This window comes from Podarcis raffonei, chromosome 2, assembly GCF_027172205.1.
Source record: "Podarcis raffonei isolate rPodRaf1 chromosome 2, rPodRaf1.pri, whole genome shotgun sequence".
NCBI lineage: Eukaryota > Metazoa > Chordata > Lepidosauria > Squamata > Lacertidae > Podarcis > Podarcis raffonei.
Window position 1 is genome coordinate 33,769,400 of NC_070603.1, and position 16,671 is coordinate 33,786,070.

General features: G+C 49.1%; 1 protein-coding gene across 5 annotated transcripts in view; it reads right to left on the reverse strand.

Annotated features, from left to right (window-relative positions):
• SPATA20 (spermatogenesis associated 20) overlaps positions 1-16,671 on the reverse strand; it is a 48,076-nt gene that overhangs the window by 9,141 nt on the left and 22,264 nt on the right. For all 5 annotated transcript variants that reach the window (XM_053375772.1, XM_053375774.1, XM_053375773.1 and 2 more), the window contains 3 exons: positions 14,652-14,854; positions 12,723-12,922; positions 11,474-11,554 (listed from right to left, as the gene is read on the reverse strand). In XM_053375772.1, the coding sequence (XP_053231747.1) occupies positions 11,474-11,554; positions 12,723-12,922; positions 14,652-14,854 (484 nt within the window). The remainder of the gene's footprint in view (positions 1-11,473; positions 11,555-12,722; positions 12,923-14,651; positions 14,855-16,671) is intronic.

The window sequence follows — 16,671 nt, forward strand, 5'->3', positions numbered from 1 at the left end:
GCTCAGGAGTAGGCAGCTGTCGGAGATGAGCCAGGCATCAAGGGCTGAGCCCAGAAATCAGAGCAGAGGGGCCCAAGCCAGGAGAAAGAGCTAGGAATGGAACTGCCTAAAAATCTCGGTTAAGCTTATCTGCATGGATTCCCCCCCCTAATTCCCATCTAACTCCTGAATCTAAATGGGAAGCAAGCACCCACCACCACCAGTTCCACTAAAAATACAAACCATTCTCACATGCAATATGCATTGTGTGGCGAGTTCCCCACCCCCCAGGTAGAATAATGACACATGACACAATTATTAAGGTTAATGGGCTAAAAAAGGCCACACCTTTATTGGTTACAGGTGATGAGCGGTATTGGCTTAGGCATTGGACCTAACTGACTATATCTGACTCCAGCCCTTGAAGTCCGGAAAGGGTTAACCACCAGTAGGGGAAGTCCTGCTGATGCACATCAACTAGGAGCTCCCCCGGGGTCACCAATAGGGGGCGTGCCTTAGGCCCTCACCTCCCCAAGCTTCGGACAGGGCCACGCCCCCCAGAATCCTTTAACGGACTACCCTTCAATATGCGGGGAAGGTGATGGCGCTACCTCCCCTCTTCTATCTAAAGAACAATAACAATGCCTAACCGCCAATACCCAGGAAGTTGTGACAATTTGCTACGAGGTAGGCAAAAACCAAGTGGCTGGCGCCAATTTGCCAAGTGGAAAAATTCCTACCAGGCCCCTCAACACTTCCTTAAGGCGGAAGTGGCTTTATTATTCAGATAACATACACATGCACGCTACAGGTTTCCTAAAGTAATCTGCCGCATAAACAAATACATACAACAGTGCATATGACTGTGTAAAAATATGTTGATCTTAAATATGTTTAAAAAGCCATACTGCAAAAATATAGTACAGCATGGGGCTTGACTCTTCTATATGTGTAATACATGTTTCTTTTGACGTGTCAGGCTTCTTTTATTTTGTCAGCAACCGGGCTACTGAGTTCTGCACCAGCTGAGGTTTCAGCCCCATGTACTGCAGTAATCCAACCTACAGACTACCAAGGAACAGACAACAGAAAATAGGCTATCTCAGGCCAGATAGGGGCATAGCTGGGCCACCAGCTCAAGCCAATGGAAGGCACTTCATGCTGCTGAGGCCACTTGAGCCTCCATTTTAATTGTTTCCATTGATTTTGTATGTTTCTCAAGCTGGAGAAGTCGTGAAGTCCCCTACACCAACATTTCTGTCCCAAATGTTTTTTTGCATGACATCTAGAAAGCCTGGGCTTGGACCATCCACACCCAGCACGTCAAAAGGATAGAGAGCTGCACCCCTGGTCAGGAAGACCTCTGGCAGTCCCAAGGGAGTGGAATAACAAATTGTATTTCACTTCAAAGCCTGGGCATGCCTCCCCATCTGCCAACTGGGGGCCTGATGAGTGCAATTTTAATGAAGTATGCAGGTAGGGGCAGAAAACCACCATCTCAGGTGACAAAAAGACTCAGTGCTCACTTTGCACCTGCCACTTCACTGGCGGACATCACCCCTTCCTGTTCCCAATCTGCAGAGGCGATGCAACAGCTGGGCTTTGAGGACACAAGGCTGAGGTGTGCCATGCAGTTCCACCCTCCCATGCTGTCCCAGCGTAGAAAAAAAATCCAGTCATCTTTCCAACACAGGGTATCTAAAGCAAAGTTGACTTCTCCTTTCCACCTTAGAATTGACTGTTTTCTTTCCACTCCAAGCAGGATGCTGCTACATTGTTTGGCGAGGCATTAATTAATATAATGACCAAATCAATTACATTCACCCGGGCAGGCTTAGCCACCAGCACCTTGCTCCTACGGTGCAAGTAAGGATGTCAAGTAACATGCTGATATATATCTGTTAGACTTGCCTACACAAGCAAGCGCATCTCCGGGGGGAAGTGAGTCAGGGCTGCCTCATCACATGCAAGAAAAGGAAAACAAAAAGATCAATGGAGCTGCAAAAAGAAAATGAAGACATCTTCCTAAATTTGCACCGCAGCCTGTGCACAAAAGGAGGATCAGTTCTTCCTAGACTGCTGCTGCGCCACCTCTCTTCTTATGCCGTTCCCTTGCCTCAGGTTACACTTTCACCCACCTTCGTTCACAGGCTTTGCTGGAAAGTGCTCAGTCACCTATCCCAGAGAGGGTAGCGCCTAATGACACTGGAATAGCGGGACAGCTCAGTTCATTTATTTATATATTTAAAGGCATTTCTCAACCGCTTAACCTTTAAAATCTCTAAGTTAGTGTAACCATAAATGCAGTCGTAAAAAACAGTATTATAAGAACAGAGATTTTAAAAACACAAGAGATCTAGAAATAAGAGCATCCAATTCTATGGGTCAGGGAAAGCCCGGGCAATAAGATAAGACTTTACAAGATGTCTGAAGCAACTTCTGGGGGGGTGTTTCGCATAAGGCAGAGTGTCAGATAGTGGTGTGATTGCTCGAGAGCAAACAGGCAAGACTCCGACCTGTCTTTTCCAGGCTTTATTATTAGTGCAAACTATTTACAGTGAAGAGCGTCGCAAATTCATGTCTGGCTCAGTCGCTAGCAGAATCTGGGAGTGGTCGGTCCTTGTACCTCCCCCAGCATAACAGTCGTGTGACCCCCAACCTTCTCCTCCCCTCCCTGCGCCGAAACCTACTGTGCAGAGTGGGTGATGGCAAAGGGGTACTTCCCTCCTCTCCGACTTGCTCAGGGTCGGTGTTGAGGCTCTGGTCCCACCACCTCCTCCCACTGGAGGTGGGGCTTTCCTCCTCACCAGAGGAGGAACTGCTTCGCAAGACTTTCGGAGGTTCCCTATAACACAACTGCCCTTCCACTCTCACCTCTCAGCTGATGGCAGTTCCCTGACACAGAGGGAAGGGCATTCCAGAGTGCAGGGGGCAATGGCAGAAAAAACCTGTTTTGGGGTCACCACCCTGTGATATTCTGTAATGTTAAGCCGGCCAAAGTTCTCAGCATGCCTCTAATACTTTCAAACTGCCCCATTCTGTAGTTCCAGTTGCTCACTTTGATTGCTCGTGAGCCCGAGCATCACTCCCGAATGCCATCCCATTCCCAGGATTTTTGTTTACACTCTTCCTACTTGAACATTGAAATTCAGGCCAACGTGGCTACCTGGTGGCACGTGGGCAGTTAGCAACATAGACAGTGACTTGGTACCCAACTGTTGTTGTGTCCTTTAGGCTGCTGAATTCCCACAAAATGAAATCAGCAGTGAAGAGGCCAGACACGGGGCTGAGTTTGTGATGTGCGTGAAAATCCTGGAGGATTCCATTCTGAGCCAAGCCTTTACCCAGATCAGTTAGAACTAGTTTCCTCTTCGCCTGAAGGAATCTGTGCCCTGGTTCTATCTTTTCTTGTGCTATTACTGAGGATGGTCCCAATGCTGGTATTCTTGGCCGCTACACCAAATTACTACAAAAACTGGGAAACGAAGAGTTCGTGGCATCTGTATTTTTCCCTCTGTTGGCAATGATTGAACTATGCACTTCTGAGGAATGTTGAGGGGGTTGTGGGAGGGGAGAGAAGAAGGTGGAGATGACTTGTCTACATTTTGCTCTGCTTGCAGGCTTCTTGGGCTCATCTGGTTGGGCACATCAGGAGACAGCATACTGGATTAGAGGGACCATTGGTCTGATCCAATTGTATTCTTATGATGATTCCTTTATGCTATGTTGATTGGACAATATGGTGAAAACGTTGACCATGCAAATGGAGAGCTAGATGATGCCCTCTGAGAAGTTCCCAGGTCTGAACTCAAATTCAGTAGCGGGGGTGGGTGGGAGCCTATGATGTGGAGGTACTCAAAAGGATGGAGAACACGTTATCAAGAAAAAAGCCAGGGATCGTCACAGACAAGATCCTTCCACCCATAGTCTCCCCCAAAAGTAGGACTATACCAGAGGGAATCTCAGAAGCCCCACAGAGGAGGCAGATATGCCAAGAGAAGCTGTTGGAGAGAGGGTCTTATTTAAACCAGACAGTGGTGGAAGAAAGAGGGGTAACCTGCAGAGAGAAGAAGAAGAAGAGTTTGGATTGGATATCCCGCTTTATCACTACCCGAAGGAGTCTCAAAGTGGCTAACATTCTCCTTTCCCTTCCTCCCCCACAACAAACACTCTGTGAGGTGTGTGGGGCTGAGAGACTTCAGAGAAGTATGACTAGCCCAAGGTCACCCAGCAGCTGCATGTGGAGGAGCGGAGACGCGAACCCGGTTCCCCAGATTACGAGACTACCGCTCTTAACCACTACACCACACTGAGTGAGCCACTGGCTGATTCCAAGGTCAGACTTGCATGACAAAGGTAAGCCAGGTGGTGGTCGCATGTAGCACCACTGGGGATACCAAGTTGTCCATTTAGTGGCACAAAAACCTAGGAAGCGCTTCATCTCTGCACATGCAATTGTTTAGAGTGACGTGCCTTGGCCCAAGTCTCACTGTGATCACATCCCTTGCTTAATCTTCTGATTCATTGCAGGCATGTTTCAATCCTGTATGCGATTCAGCCGCATGTTGTGGAGTCCGCTGCCAGTGCAACCCACCATCTGAAGCTTCCATGTTATGTTTCGTGGGTGGGTGGGCGGGCTGACTGCACCTTGTTTATGACTTTTGAGTAAGCAATTTGGGCTGATCTTTCTTTCACAACAAAGTCACTGCTGCTCCTCTGGACAGCCAGCAGGTGGTGGCAGCATGTCACTGAAGCAGTCAGGGGAGGAAATGAGAGTCAATGACCACAGAGTGAAGTGGGGGTTCGTCCCCCCAAAGGTCCAGCCATCCAGGGAAAATACTCAAGGGAGGGGAGGGGAGGGCAACATCCCCTTCCCTCACCCTATTCATTATATGGAAGACAAATAGAGAAGGAGCTGCTGACAATCACAGCTTTCCCTTCCAAAGCTCTTTGCTGCAGTTAAGAGTAAATTGAATTAAACGGTGAGAATGGAATTTAATTTCCATGCTGTTTGATTTGATCATGCTCCCCTTCCGAGAGGCCTCCTCCGCTGGTTCATCATCTATCTTGGGGCCCCTCCCAGAACATGTACAGGTTGCAGGGAACAAAAAGCTGATGCAGCTGTTGGGAAAGGGAGTAATTTATTAGCACTGGCAACGGCGGGCTCGGCTCCCCACTGCCGACACGGCGCTTTCAAAGCTCCAAAGTGGGTCAGTGCTTTTAATCCTTCTCCGCCAAGGCAAAGGGAGAGGTGGAGCAGCAGCAGCAGCAGAGGCGGGGACAGGGCAGCAGCAAACAGCTCCAGGTGCAGGGCAGGACAGGATTTGCTCCTCAGCCCCAGCGATGCCTGAGAGAGCCCAGCAGTCAGCGCAAGAGAAGCTACTTCAGACCACATTTCCCAGTCACTTGTGCTGGACAGCTCCTGGAAGCCTATCTTAGAATAGCACTGTTCTTTCTCTTTATCTCCCTTGCGGAGGATAAGGTATTTTGATGGCTACTAGTCACAATGGCTACGTTCTCCCTCCAGTGCTGAAGACAGTATGCTTCTGGGTGCCAGTTGCAGGGAATCACGAGCGGGGAGAACCCTCTTGTGTTCGAATCCCGCTCTCTCGGGCCTCCTATGGGCATCGGCTTGGCCGCTGTGAGAACAGGATGCCAGACGAGGTGGGCCTTGGGCCTTACTCAGCAGGCCTCTTCTTACGCCCTCACACACATTTGTATTGTATTCTTTTTGTATAGTACAGTGGTACCTTGGTTCTCAAACGCCTTGGTACTCAAACAACTTGGAACCCAAACACTGCAAACCAGGAAGTAAGTGTTCCAGTTTGTGAACTTTTTTTGGAAGCCAAACATGCTCTATTTTGAGTGCTACGCTTCCAATTTGAGGGCCACACTTCCATTTTGAGTGTTACACTGAGGTCTGTCTGTTTTTGCTATTTATTTTGTGTTTTTGCAGCTCTTTTTTTTGTTGTTTTTGGAACCCAGTTCAGCTACTGATTGATTGATTGTGTGACTGCAGAACATTGTTTATTGCTTTCTTTTATGGTATCGCTAGATAGTAAAATTCATGTTAAATTGCTATTTTAGGAGTTGTTTTTAAAAGTCTGGAACAGATTAATTCAGTTTGCATTACTTTCTATGGGAAAGTGTGCCTTGGTTTGGGAACACTTTGGTTTTGGAATGGACTTCCGGAACAGATTAAGGTTGAGAACCAAGGTACCACTGCACAGTCATACCTCGGATTACAGCCACTTCAGGTTGCGTTTTTCGGGTTGCGGACCACCGAAACCCAGAAGTACCGGAATGGGTTACTTCTGGGTTTTGGCAGTCACGCATGTGCAGAAGTGCTAAATCGCAACCCGCACATGCGCAGACGCGGGTTGCGAACGCTGTGGGTTGCGAACGTGCATCCCGCACAAATCACGTTCGCAACCCAAGCGTCCACTGTACTCAGAACAGCTTAGCTTACGCATGGCTTGTACCATTTTTATCCTCACACCAGCTTCGTGAGGCAAATTAGGCTAAGGAAGGATGCAATTGGCTCAAGAAGCCATGATTGGTTCAAGTCCATCAGCAGGGATTGATTTGGTCTGTCTGTTTTGGAAAGGATTGGTATTGTGGCAGCGGGTGAAGCTGTGGCGTTAACTCCCGATTTTGTGGGAATTGTATTGTTATGATTGGTTCTGAGGCTTGGGTGGCAAAGGGAGAGCAACTGTGAAGGCAGATTGTTACGCAACTGCAGACACATCTCCAGATCTGTGGGCCTTAAGGCAATTTCAAATGTTTTGTTCTTCTCACACTTTGAACACCCCTATAAGGAAGGACACAGAAAAGAGCCAAAAGGACTCAGGTGTCTGTAAGGTTTTCAAAATTCTATATGTACTGCTCCATGTAGAGACTGGGGACGAAAGTTCCTGACACCAACACCTTGGTATATAGCTCCCTAGTACAATAAGCCAAATGCCCATGAACATATAACTCAACAGAAGTAAACAGGTCTCAAGCAGGCAGGGTCACGGGTTTCTATGGCTTGCTTATGAATTTCTGGCCCTTTGACTGCTTATTGCCACTTGCGGAGGAGACCCAACATCAGGCAAACTCACACAACCACCAGCTTCCCCTATCTTTCTCCATCCCAGTTTCATTCAACGTGGCATGTTCTTCAGTAAGGAAGGTATCAGTCATAAGGAGGCGGGATGCAGCCTAGCAAACGTCACAGCTGCTGGAAGAGCCAGCTGCCATCAAAACGTAAGAGTCCCGCTGGATCAGTCCAAAGGTCCATCTAATGTGATATCCTGTTCTCACGGTCGTCAACCTGATGCCTAAGGCAAGACCAAAGGCAGTACCTGAGCACAACAGCATCCTGGGAAGCCCATAAGCAGGGACCTGAGATGCCACCTTATAGGCCACACACTAAAATATAGGCGGAATCGAGATACTAAAGCTCTGCTGATACATCTCCCCACCGCCACCCTCATGGTTCACTCAGGCAAAAATAAATCAGCCTTGAAAATACAGGAAGTTGAGGGGACTTCTGGGGGTTTGTCACTCATGTTAAGGCTTCATAGTGTTAAAAGCTGGCCAAGGAGTGTGCCTATGTGTTCACATAAAAATAATCCTTGTGCTGCATTCCGCAAAGCTCTGGGGAGGACCTCAAAGTAAGAGCAGCGTTGGAGGCTGCCTGTGGAGATCCTCAGAGCCACATTATAGATACGGGAAGCCCCGTCTCAGGCGCTCCCACGCTTTGAGGTCCTCCCAAGGGCTTTTGGGGAGTGTGGGCAGCCCAGGAGGCTATGGGATGGAATCAGCACAAGGGTTGTTTTTAGCAAAACACACAAACACCTCGGCACCCCAACGCGTCACGAAGCCTTAAGGCACAGGTGGGAAACCCCTGGCCCACGGGCCTAATGTAGTCCACCAGGCCTGGCCATTTGGCCTGTGCCAACTATCAGCTGGGCTTTCATAGCCTCACCTTCCTGTCAAACGTGGCCTGCGGGAGGTGGTGGGGATAAGGATCTATCCCATTGGTCGGATCCAGTTCCCCACCGTAGACTTAAATAAGTGACAAGCCTCTGCTGCATGAAAGCTTCACTGATGTTCCTCCCTTCAACCCCAAAAGAGGCAAAAAAATTGACTTACTTTTTTGGGTGCAGAGTAAAGCATTTGGCAAAAGGGGAGAGCTGGGTTGTGCCTACGAATCTGGCGCAAAGCATGGCTTTCTGAGATGTCCGGCTGCTCAGTCCCCTTGCCTCTTTTCAGGGATCCCAGTATCTCCCCTGCCCTCCACCTGTCCCCAGCAATTCCACTGCCCCAAACAGCTGACACCCTTACCACCTCTTTTCCTCCCCCCGCTGCACGTCACTGGCAGGCGAAATAAAATGGAATGGCAAGATGCTCCAAATAATGCAGCCAAAGCAACTGACAGCAACATGCAGGATTTATCCCAAGCTGCTGGAGCAGAGCTTTCTTCAAGCAGAATCTGGCCCGCAGAAGAAACCAAGACACTGGAAAACGTGAAGCACAAAGAAACAGACTGACATATCCTGGGACACCCTAACTGGTATTAAATAAAAAAGCCTCTGCAATCAAAAGCCCAAGCCTAATGCATTTAACCACCGCTCTCATGTATCCTCTCTCCAGAGGAGGGAAATAAACTCTGCAGTCAACAGTCTGCCTGTTGTCATCCAAACCGTCCATTTTGCTAAGGAAAAGAGGACATTTTTCTGCATGGAATCTGTGTCAGCTTTATGACTCCAGATGCGTGGGCAATCCAAGGATGACAGCTGGGCAAGACGCAGGCCACAGCAATGTGTGCTTAGCCCCCCAGAGAGGAAGTGCTGAGAACCCCATGCTAAAGCATATGTGGCAGCCGTCGGAACAACCTGCTTCCCAGGCAGGGGCCAAAAGACAAAGCTGCTGATGTTGCCACTGTTAGATGAAAGCAGCCCCTGCAGTTTGAGACACCGCAGCCTTTACCTTGGAGAAAGAAGGGGAAGCGAGCTGGAAGGGAGTGTCTGGGAGGTAGAATTTATCCAACAAAGACAAGAGGGCAAGGAGATCAAGGAGAAGAAGAACAGAGAGAAGCAAAGAGACATAAACAACCCAAGGCCTTCTTCATACTGCAAGGATTTCATCCCACGGTAGTCAAGGCAAGCAGCTTTGCTTGGAGCCTACAGATCAAGCAGAGTGCTACACCCCAATCCGAAGGCAGGCAAATTTTGACTTGTGTGTGTCTCTCCCTCGATTGCCTAGCAAATAGCTTCATGGAGTGCACAAATTCAGCTTCAGAAATGTTCGCTGCCTTTGCAGGCGTTTCAGCGTTTGCCAGTTTTCACACAGTCCTTAAAGGATTCTGCCAAGAGGCACAGCTTGTAGAGCACAACAGGACGCGGCAAAACAGCTATGTGGTGGAGACAGAGCTTCTGCAGTCCCCACTTCCAGGAGTCTCTGTTTTTCAGTGACCTCCAGAAACCCAATCCCGGAGGGAGAAACATATAAAATCCATAACTAACAGTGCAACCCTTTGCCTTCATTTCTGCAACATCTACTGGTCACAGAATCTGGCCCTCCTTATTAAGTTGATGGCAGCTTCAATGTTCAAAACTCCCATTGTTCTAGGCGCATTTTGCGACAGGGAATTTCATTAGCGCGAGCAGTTTCTGAACTCTGGGTACAGTACTGCATCTAAGATATCAAATTAAAACTGCAGAGTAGAAGGAAAGGAGGACCTTTTCCTGCCTCCCCACTTCCAGCTACTCTCTGAAGACTAGAGAAGAGACCCTCTTAAGAATATTAGGGGGGTGGGCAGGGGAAGGAGCAGACCATGTGAAAAACGAACGTAATATTTTAGCTGCAGTTCATTCATTTTCAGCTTTGTATTCTTGTTATTATAAAGCATGCCTAGACATTCCGTTGCTGCGCCCATAAGCTAGGTTTAAGGTGCCATTGAGCTCCGAGCTTTCATTTCTCAGTTTCTAACACTGGGCAGTTTCACAAGGGTTGTCTGGGGGGGGGGCAAGGAATTAAAGGCAGTTACTCTAAGCAGGCTGCTTTGGTAAGCAGACCAAATAGGTGCCTGGTTGATAGCTCTGAAGAGAGCCACTCTGGGGTGGGGCTTTACATCTCATACATGGGTCTGCAGGCTAGCACGTTGGCTAAGAAATAAATCACATTGTCTTGAGTGCTCATTCTTCTTATAGTCTTCAAACTAGGGGACTGGAGCTCTTGTGGGCAAGCCAGCGACAACATCCCCTGCCATTTCTGTCAACCAAACACAGCACTTCCTTGGGCTGTTGGCATCAGTCATACACCCTGCCATCTTGATCCCTATGGTCAGCCAGCCTGTATCCAGCCTGCCCCCTCCCCCGATTCCCCCCCTCCTTTTTACAAACATTAATTTTTTACTGGTAACAAAAGAATCCAACACAGACATACAAATGCAGGTTGTAAGCTAGACAGCCATAATAGCTACGTTTGCCACACATTTGAAGAGATAATACTAGGGTACTGACTGATCTTGTACAAAGAAATGGACATCGCTGTACGGATTTCAAATATCACCCCTCAACATACTGTTCACCTTGATTGCATCAAGCCAAATAACCTCTCCAAAAAGACATTTGAAAACCAGAAAGCCTGGGCCCCTCTGGGTTTGAACTGATGTATGAAATAAAAGGTCTACATCAAACGTGTCTTGTGTGACTTCCACCAAGGCTAAGTATGAGACCCTATCATGCCAGCTACATACTGTACTTTTCTTGGTGCCCCTCCAATGATGTAAAATTTCCACAAGTGGCAATAAGTGGATGAGTTCTCTGCACCATAGTGTTATTCTGCCCCCCCCAATCCCGAATCTTCTAATACAGGGGTCAGCAATGTTTTTCAGCAGGGGGCTGGTCCACTGTCCCTCAGACCTTGTGGGGGGGGCCGACTATTTTTTTTGGGGGGGGGGATGAATTCCTATGCCCCGCAAATAACCCAGAGATGCATTTTAAATAAAAGCGCACATTTTACTCATGTAAAAACACGCTGATTCCCGGACCGTCCATGGGCCGGATTTAGAAGGTGATTGGGCCAGATCCGGCCCCTGGGCCTTAGTTTGCCTACCCGTCTTCTAATATATTTATTCAACTTCAGGTGCAGGAAACCTCAGGCCCTCCATAACAACAACTCCCATAATCCCTGGCCATTGGTCATGCTTGCTGGGGTTGATTGAGGCTGTGGTCCAGCAACATATGTACGGCCGCTGACCCTGCTTTGCCTCTCTCTAACCATCCATCAGTTTGCCCATCAGACCTGACCTAGTGAAGAATCTTGTGGCTCTTTGTTGCTCTAAGGACCTGCTCCTTCTGGGACCTCCCCTTAACTGGCCTTGACTTTGTGAAGGTCACTTTCATCCCGGTCACCGACATCCTGAAAGTGAAAACACCTGGGCCAGAAGACCCAGAAGAAGCACAAAAGAGGGAGGAGCCAGCTGTCCGCTGGTAGGTCTTACCCTGTTTGGAGTGTACGTGGAATAATAGCAGTGCAGCAGCTCTCTGGTGTCTTCTCCTGCTGGGTCACCACAGATAACAACCTGCCCAGAGAATAAAGCAGAATTAAGGATGTGCTCCAAATACTTCTTTAAAGAGCAAAGAAAACAAAACAGGTGGGAAAACACCTCTGCAGAAAACAATGAACTATACTCCGCTCACAAGCAGTGGTGAAACATGTTGCCATGGGTCTCCCAGGGCCCATCGCAGGTGGCTCTCTCAGTGTGCATGCGCAAGGGGCCTATTCTATTTCTGGGCTGAATGCCTCGAACCTTTCAACTGATAAAAGACTCAGGAGGGATCCAACCAACTCCCAGTAGGAGAAAAGCCAAAACAAAGGCCGAGGGACCCTCCCGCTCCACCCTTCCCCCCGTACACACTTTATTTTAAGGTTACGTTTATATTATTGGATCAGATTGTTCTAAGGTATGTGATCTTTGTTGTACATTTGGTAGTTTCTTCAGCTTGTAAACTGCCTTGTGTGCAGTGATATAGAAAGACGGTATACAAACTGGGCTGGCTGAATCCAGCCCAGAATATATATACAGTGGTACCTCTGGTTGCAAATGGGATCCGTTCCAGAGGCCCTTTTGCAACATGAAAAGAGTGCAACCCACAGCGGTGCATGTGCGCACGCGCGGGTTGCGATTCGCGGCTTCTGCACATGTGTGCGATGTCATTTTTGTGCGCATGCGCGAGCGGCGAAACACAGAAGTAACCTTTTCTGGTACTTCCGGGTCGCCGTGGGACGTAACCTGAAAGAACGTAACATGAAGCAGACGTAACATGAGGTATGACTGTATTGAAGTTCTTTTCTTGAAGGGCAAAAGACTGGATAGCTCAGTTGGTTACGGCGTGGTGCTGATAATGCTAAGGTTGCAGGTTCAATCTCTGTATGAATAGCTGCATATTCCTGCATTGCAGGGGGCTGGACTAGTTGGGTCCAACTCTCTTGATCCTATGAACTAAAAAAATATGAGAACATCCCTGCTGGCTCAGGCCAAAGGAGGGAGAAATGGCGGGGGGTGTTAAATGGTGGAAACCGGGGGGGTAGGGAGAATGGTCTCCCCTTTCCACCCTGACTTTAGCCACTTTGGAAGGGGGAGCAAGGATGCTGGCAATCTCCTCTGGCTATCTTCCTGTGGAGTAGAGGCTGGGGAGTGCCAGAGGACCCCCCACCCCTTAACATTAAGGAGGAGCCCAAAAAGTTACCTGCTTCAGGGTCTGGTGGAAGGCTGCAGCGGATCGGGCCATCTCCGGGAGGACCACAGGGATTTTCAGCAGCCTCTCCGAGAAGGCAGCCAGGATCTGCCCCGCTTTCTTCACCCATTCCTTGTGGCCGGTGTAGCTGGCTGCCCGCAGAAGGTTAGTAACAGCAATAGAGTTGGGGCAGGGCTCTGCGCCGTCTTGATCTGAAAGTGTGGGGCAGGAGAAACAGTAGTCAAGTCACCCAGAGCGCATGAGCTTTCTGCTTGCAAATTCACAGGCCGTAAAGGAGCAGGGGTCACCAGCCTGTCCGTGGCCAAGGACATTTGAACTTGAGGCTCTGAAACCCCAGAGCTGATCTGCAACCCTGCTAAGTGGCATTTCAGAAGCCCTGGAACAATATGAAATCTGTGACCCTTTGTGCAGGTAACGTAAAGGGACCCCTGACCATTAGATCCAGTCGTGACCGACTCTGGGGTTGCGGCGCTCATCTCGCTTTATTGGCCGAGGGAGCCGGCGTACAGCTTCTGGGTCATGTGGCCAGCATGACTAAGCCGCTTCTGGTGAACCAGAGCAGCACACGGAAATGCCGTATACCTTCCCACCGGAGCGGTACCTATTTATCTACTTGCACTTTGATGTGTTTTCGAACTGCTAGGTTGGCAGGAGCAGGGACTGAGCAACGGGAGCTCATCCCATCGCGGGGATTCGAACCGCCGACCTTCAGATCGGCAAGTCCTAGGCTCTGTGGTTTAACCCACAGTGCCACCCGCATCCCATTTTGCACAGATACTTAGGAGTAAATACCTCTGAATTCAGTGCGACTTATTGCCAAGCAAACAGGCACAGGACAGAGCTATTACATCCTGGCCTAACTTTAAAGCAGTTGCTTTCTGACCTTAGCGGGCAAGTGGTCCTGTCTCCCATGTCCCTCTTAGCTGTTGGGCAATAGCGCCCAGGCTGCCCTCCCAATCTGCGATGTCAGAGAAGCTAAGCCAACAGCCAGCCTCTGAACCTCACCCACCATGTACATATATGCTGCAAATCAGGTCGCCCCACTCAGCGCTGAACACCGACAGCCTGTAGGTTGTGAGCATGCTAATGTAACATAGAGAGGCCGCAGTGTGATAAATGCACAAGGCAAGCGGGCTGAACCACCAGGCCTGTGGTGCCTCCTCAGAGTGTGTGTCTACCGCAGGCAGAGAGATGCTCGGCTGATGCACATCTCTGTACCAACCCATGTACCAGGCTTGAAACTCCAGCGCTTGTATCTTTGAAGGCTGGAAAGTGGGGCAAGAGGTGGGGTTGTGGATTGAGGAGACATTTCCCTGAGGCAAGGCTTCACGTTAGCCTCAGGAGATGGATGTGGGCTTATACCAAGCACAGAGACTCGTTTTACGGTTTGTTTGTTTTTAAGCACAGGCACTGGAAACACCAGGAAAGGACCTGTCAGCATTTCCATACGACCCTACTCAAACTGTTTTAAAGTTAGACCTAGCTGGATGAAATGGTCTTTTCCACTGTACAGTGGTACCTCGGGTTAAGAACTTAATTCGTTCGGGAGGTCCGTTCTTAACCTGAAACTGTTCTTAACCTGAAGCACCACTTTAGCTAATGGGGCCTCCCGCTGCTGCTGCACGATTTCTGTTCTTATCCTGAAGCAAAGTTCTTAACCCGAGGTAATATTTCTGGGTTAGTGGAGTCTGTAACCTGAAGCGTCTGTAACCTGAGGTACCACTGTATTGCTGTTGAACCTATTTCCATAAGGGAGAGCGTCAGCTGTTTTATGGTATGTTTATAGATTGTCAGAAAGCAATCCATACATTAATAAAATATTTTTTAAAGGAAAAACCCGGATACTTGATTAAGGCTCTTGCTCAGCCACTCGGGGGGGTTGCATGCCTGACGGTCTCGTCTCTGAGGGGAAACACGTACCATCCTTCATGCGCAGGAGCAAGGAAGGGTCGCCAGCCTCCGTGGAGAAGTAGGCAAAACCCTTTGGATCCCAGAAGAGCTCGTCTTGCTTGTGCTGCAGCTGCACAGCCCACTCCAACCAGTTCGGGTCCAGCGAGGCCTCGTAAAGGTCAAAGAGCGCTTGGATGACGAAGACGTAGTCCTCCAGGAAGCCATGGATGGAGCTGCACAGGGCCACAAGAATGCAATGGAGCCGCGTCGTCTTAAAATAAGTTTGTTGTTTAACTAACATAATGGGCACGGCAGGTGGAAGGCATCCGCTCTCACGCTATCCCAATGTATTATCTTAGCTAAGACCTGCCATCCCCACCCCACAGCCAGCATGGCTAATAATACTTTAAAAATACATGGTTGGTTGGCTGGTTGGTTTTTAATGCTCTTTCTTTTGTTTCACCTGCAATGTTTGAGAAAGACAGCATAGCCAGTTAAAGAACACTGGAGGGGAATCTATTGGACTGCCCTGCCAGTGGCGAGGGGTGACGGGAATCGTAGTCCAACAACATACAGAGGGTCAGGAGTCCCCCATCCTTTGCATAGAGGCTTCTGCCTTCCCAGTCAGAAACAGTGGGATAGCAAAGCCCTTTCAGAGGTAGGCTGCCAGTACGTTTCTGAGGTATTGAACCTAGGAACCTTGCTGCTTTCAATGAAGCTGCTCTACCACTGTTCTTCTCAGCCTCACGGGCAAAGAGGAAGAACCGTACTTCAACCCCAACTGAAGAGGCTGTCCAGACAGGGGAAAGTAAATTACTCTGCTGCTGGAACGAGCCCGACACTCAAAAAGGTAGGTGCAAATGTCATTTCAGCACACAGGATCACCTTTATGCGGCCCTCCCCATTGCCTTTCTCCCGCCACCTCAATTTGCCAACCAGTTAAGCAAAGATCAGCTTGACATGCAGCGGAAAGGCACTATTAGCATTAAGTAGCCAAGCAAATCACACACTCTGGCACATACTTTCCCCGACTGTCTTAATCTCTATTGACACGAGCTTCGTTTGTGTTTGCTCAAGAGGAGAGCAGGCTCCTGGAAAGAGTAAGTCAGGGATGAGGGTTTTGCTTGGAACCGGGAGGCGGGGGACCTTCCGAAGCTTCTGTTGCCAAAGGCTTGACATCCGTTTGCCACCTGGCAGAAGGCGCCGGTGCCAGGAATGCCAAGGGGGGTTGCAGGAACCGCCCCCTCCAGGGACTGGCTTCATTTCTCAGGGATGGCAGGGAAGGGGGTTCCCTTGGTGGAAGCTCAAGCTGTGACACATATGCCTGTGTTCTGGGCCGGCTAACGTACATGCACCTGCCCAAATCTTTCCTTTTTTCCATAATTTTTACTTAGTTTTCAAACCATTTAACAAATTCAATTCAATTTAAACACGATATTCCCTTAAGACTGCCCAGCCTTACTTCCATGCTGTTTCCATTCAAATCTTTTATCTACTGCCATATAAAGTGGTACCTCTGGTTGCAAACAGGATCCGTTCTGGAGGCCCGTTCACAACCTGAAAAGAACGCAACCCGCGTCTGCGCGTGCCGCGATTCGCCGCTTCTGCGCATGCACGTGACGTCATTTTGTGCTTCTGCGCATGCGCAAGCGGCAAACCCCGGAAGTAACCCTGTCTGGTACTTCCGGGTTGCCGCAGGACACAACCTGAAAACACGCAACCTGAAGCAAACGTAACATGAGGTATGACTGTACTGTATGTATTATTTCTCTAAAGCACATATCTTGCATTACATTCCTTTGCACCTGTCCTTAATCTTCACACAAACATCCTTCTCCTTGTGGAATTCATGTCTGTGCTTCTCCTATTGGATACAAGGGGTCTGGTGCCATGCGATGATCCAGAGCCTGGAAGTCCCCAGCTGAAACATGGGCTCAGCTGGCTGGCCTGGAGCATGCTTCCTTAGGCCTCTCTCTACCAATTTGCCAGGGAGCAACAGCAGGAGACAGCTTTTGCCCTCGCTTCGCAGAGGCCTCTGGTGGGCCACTGT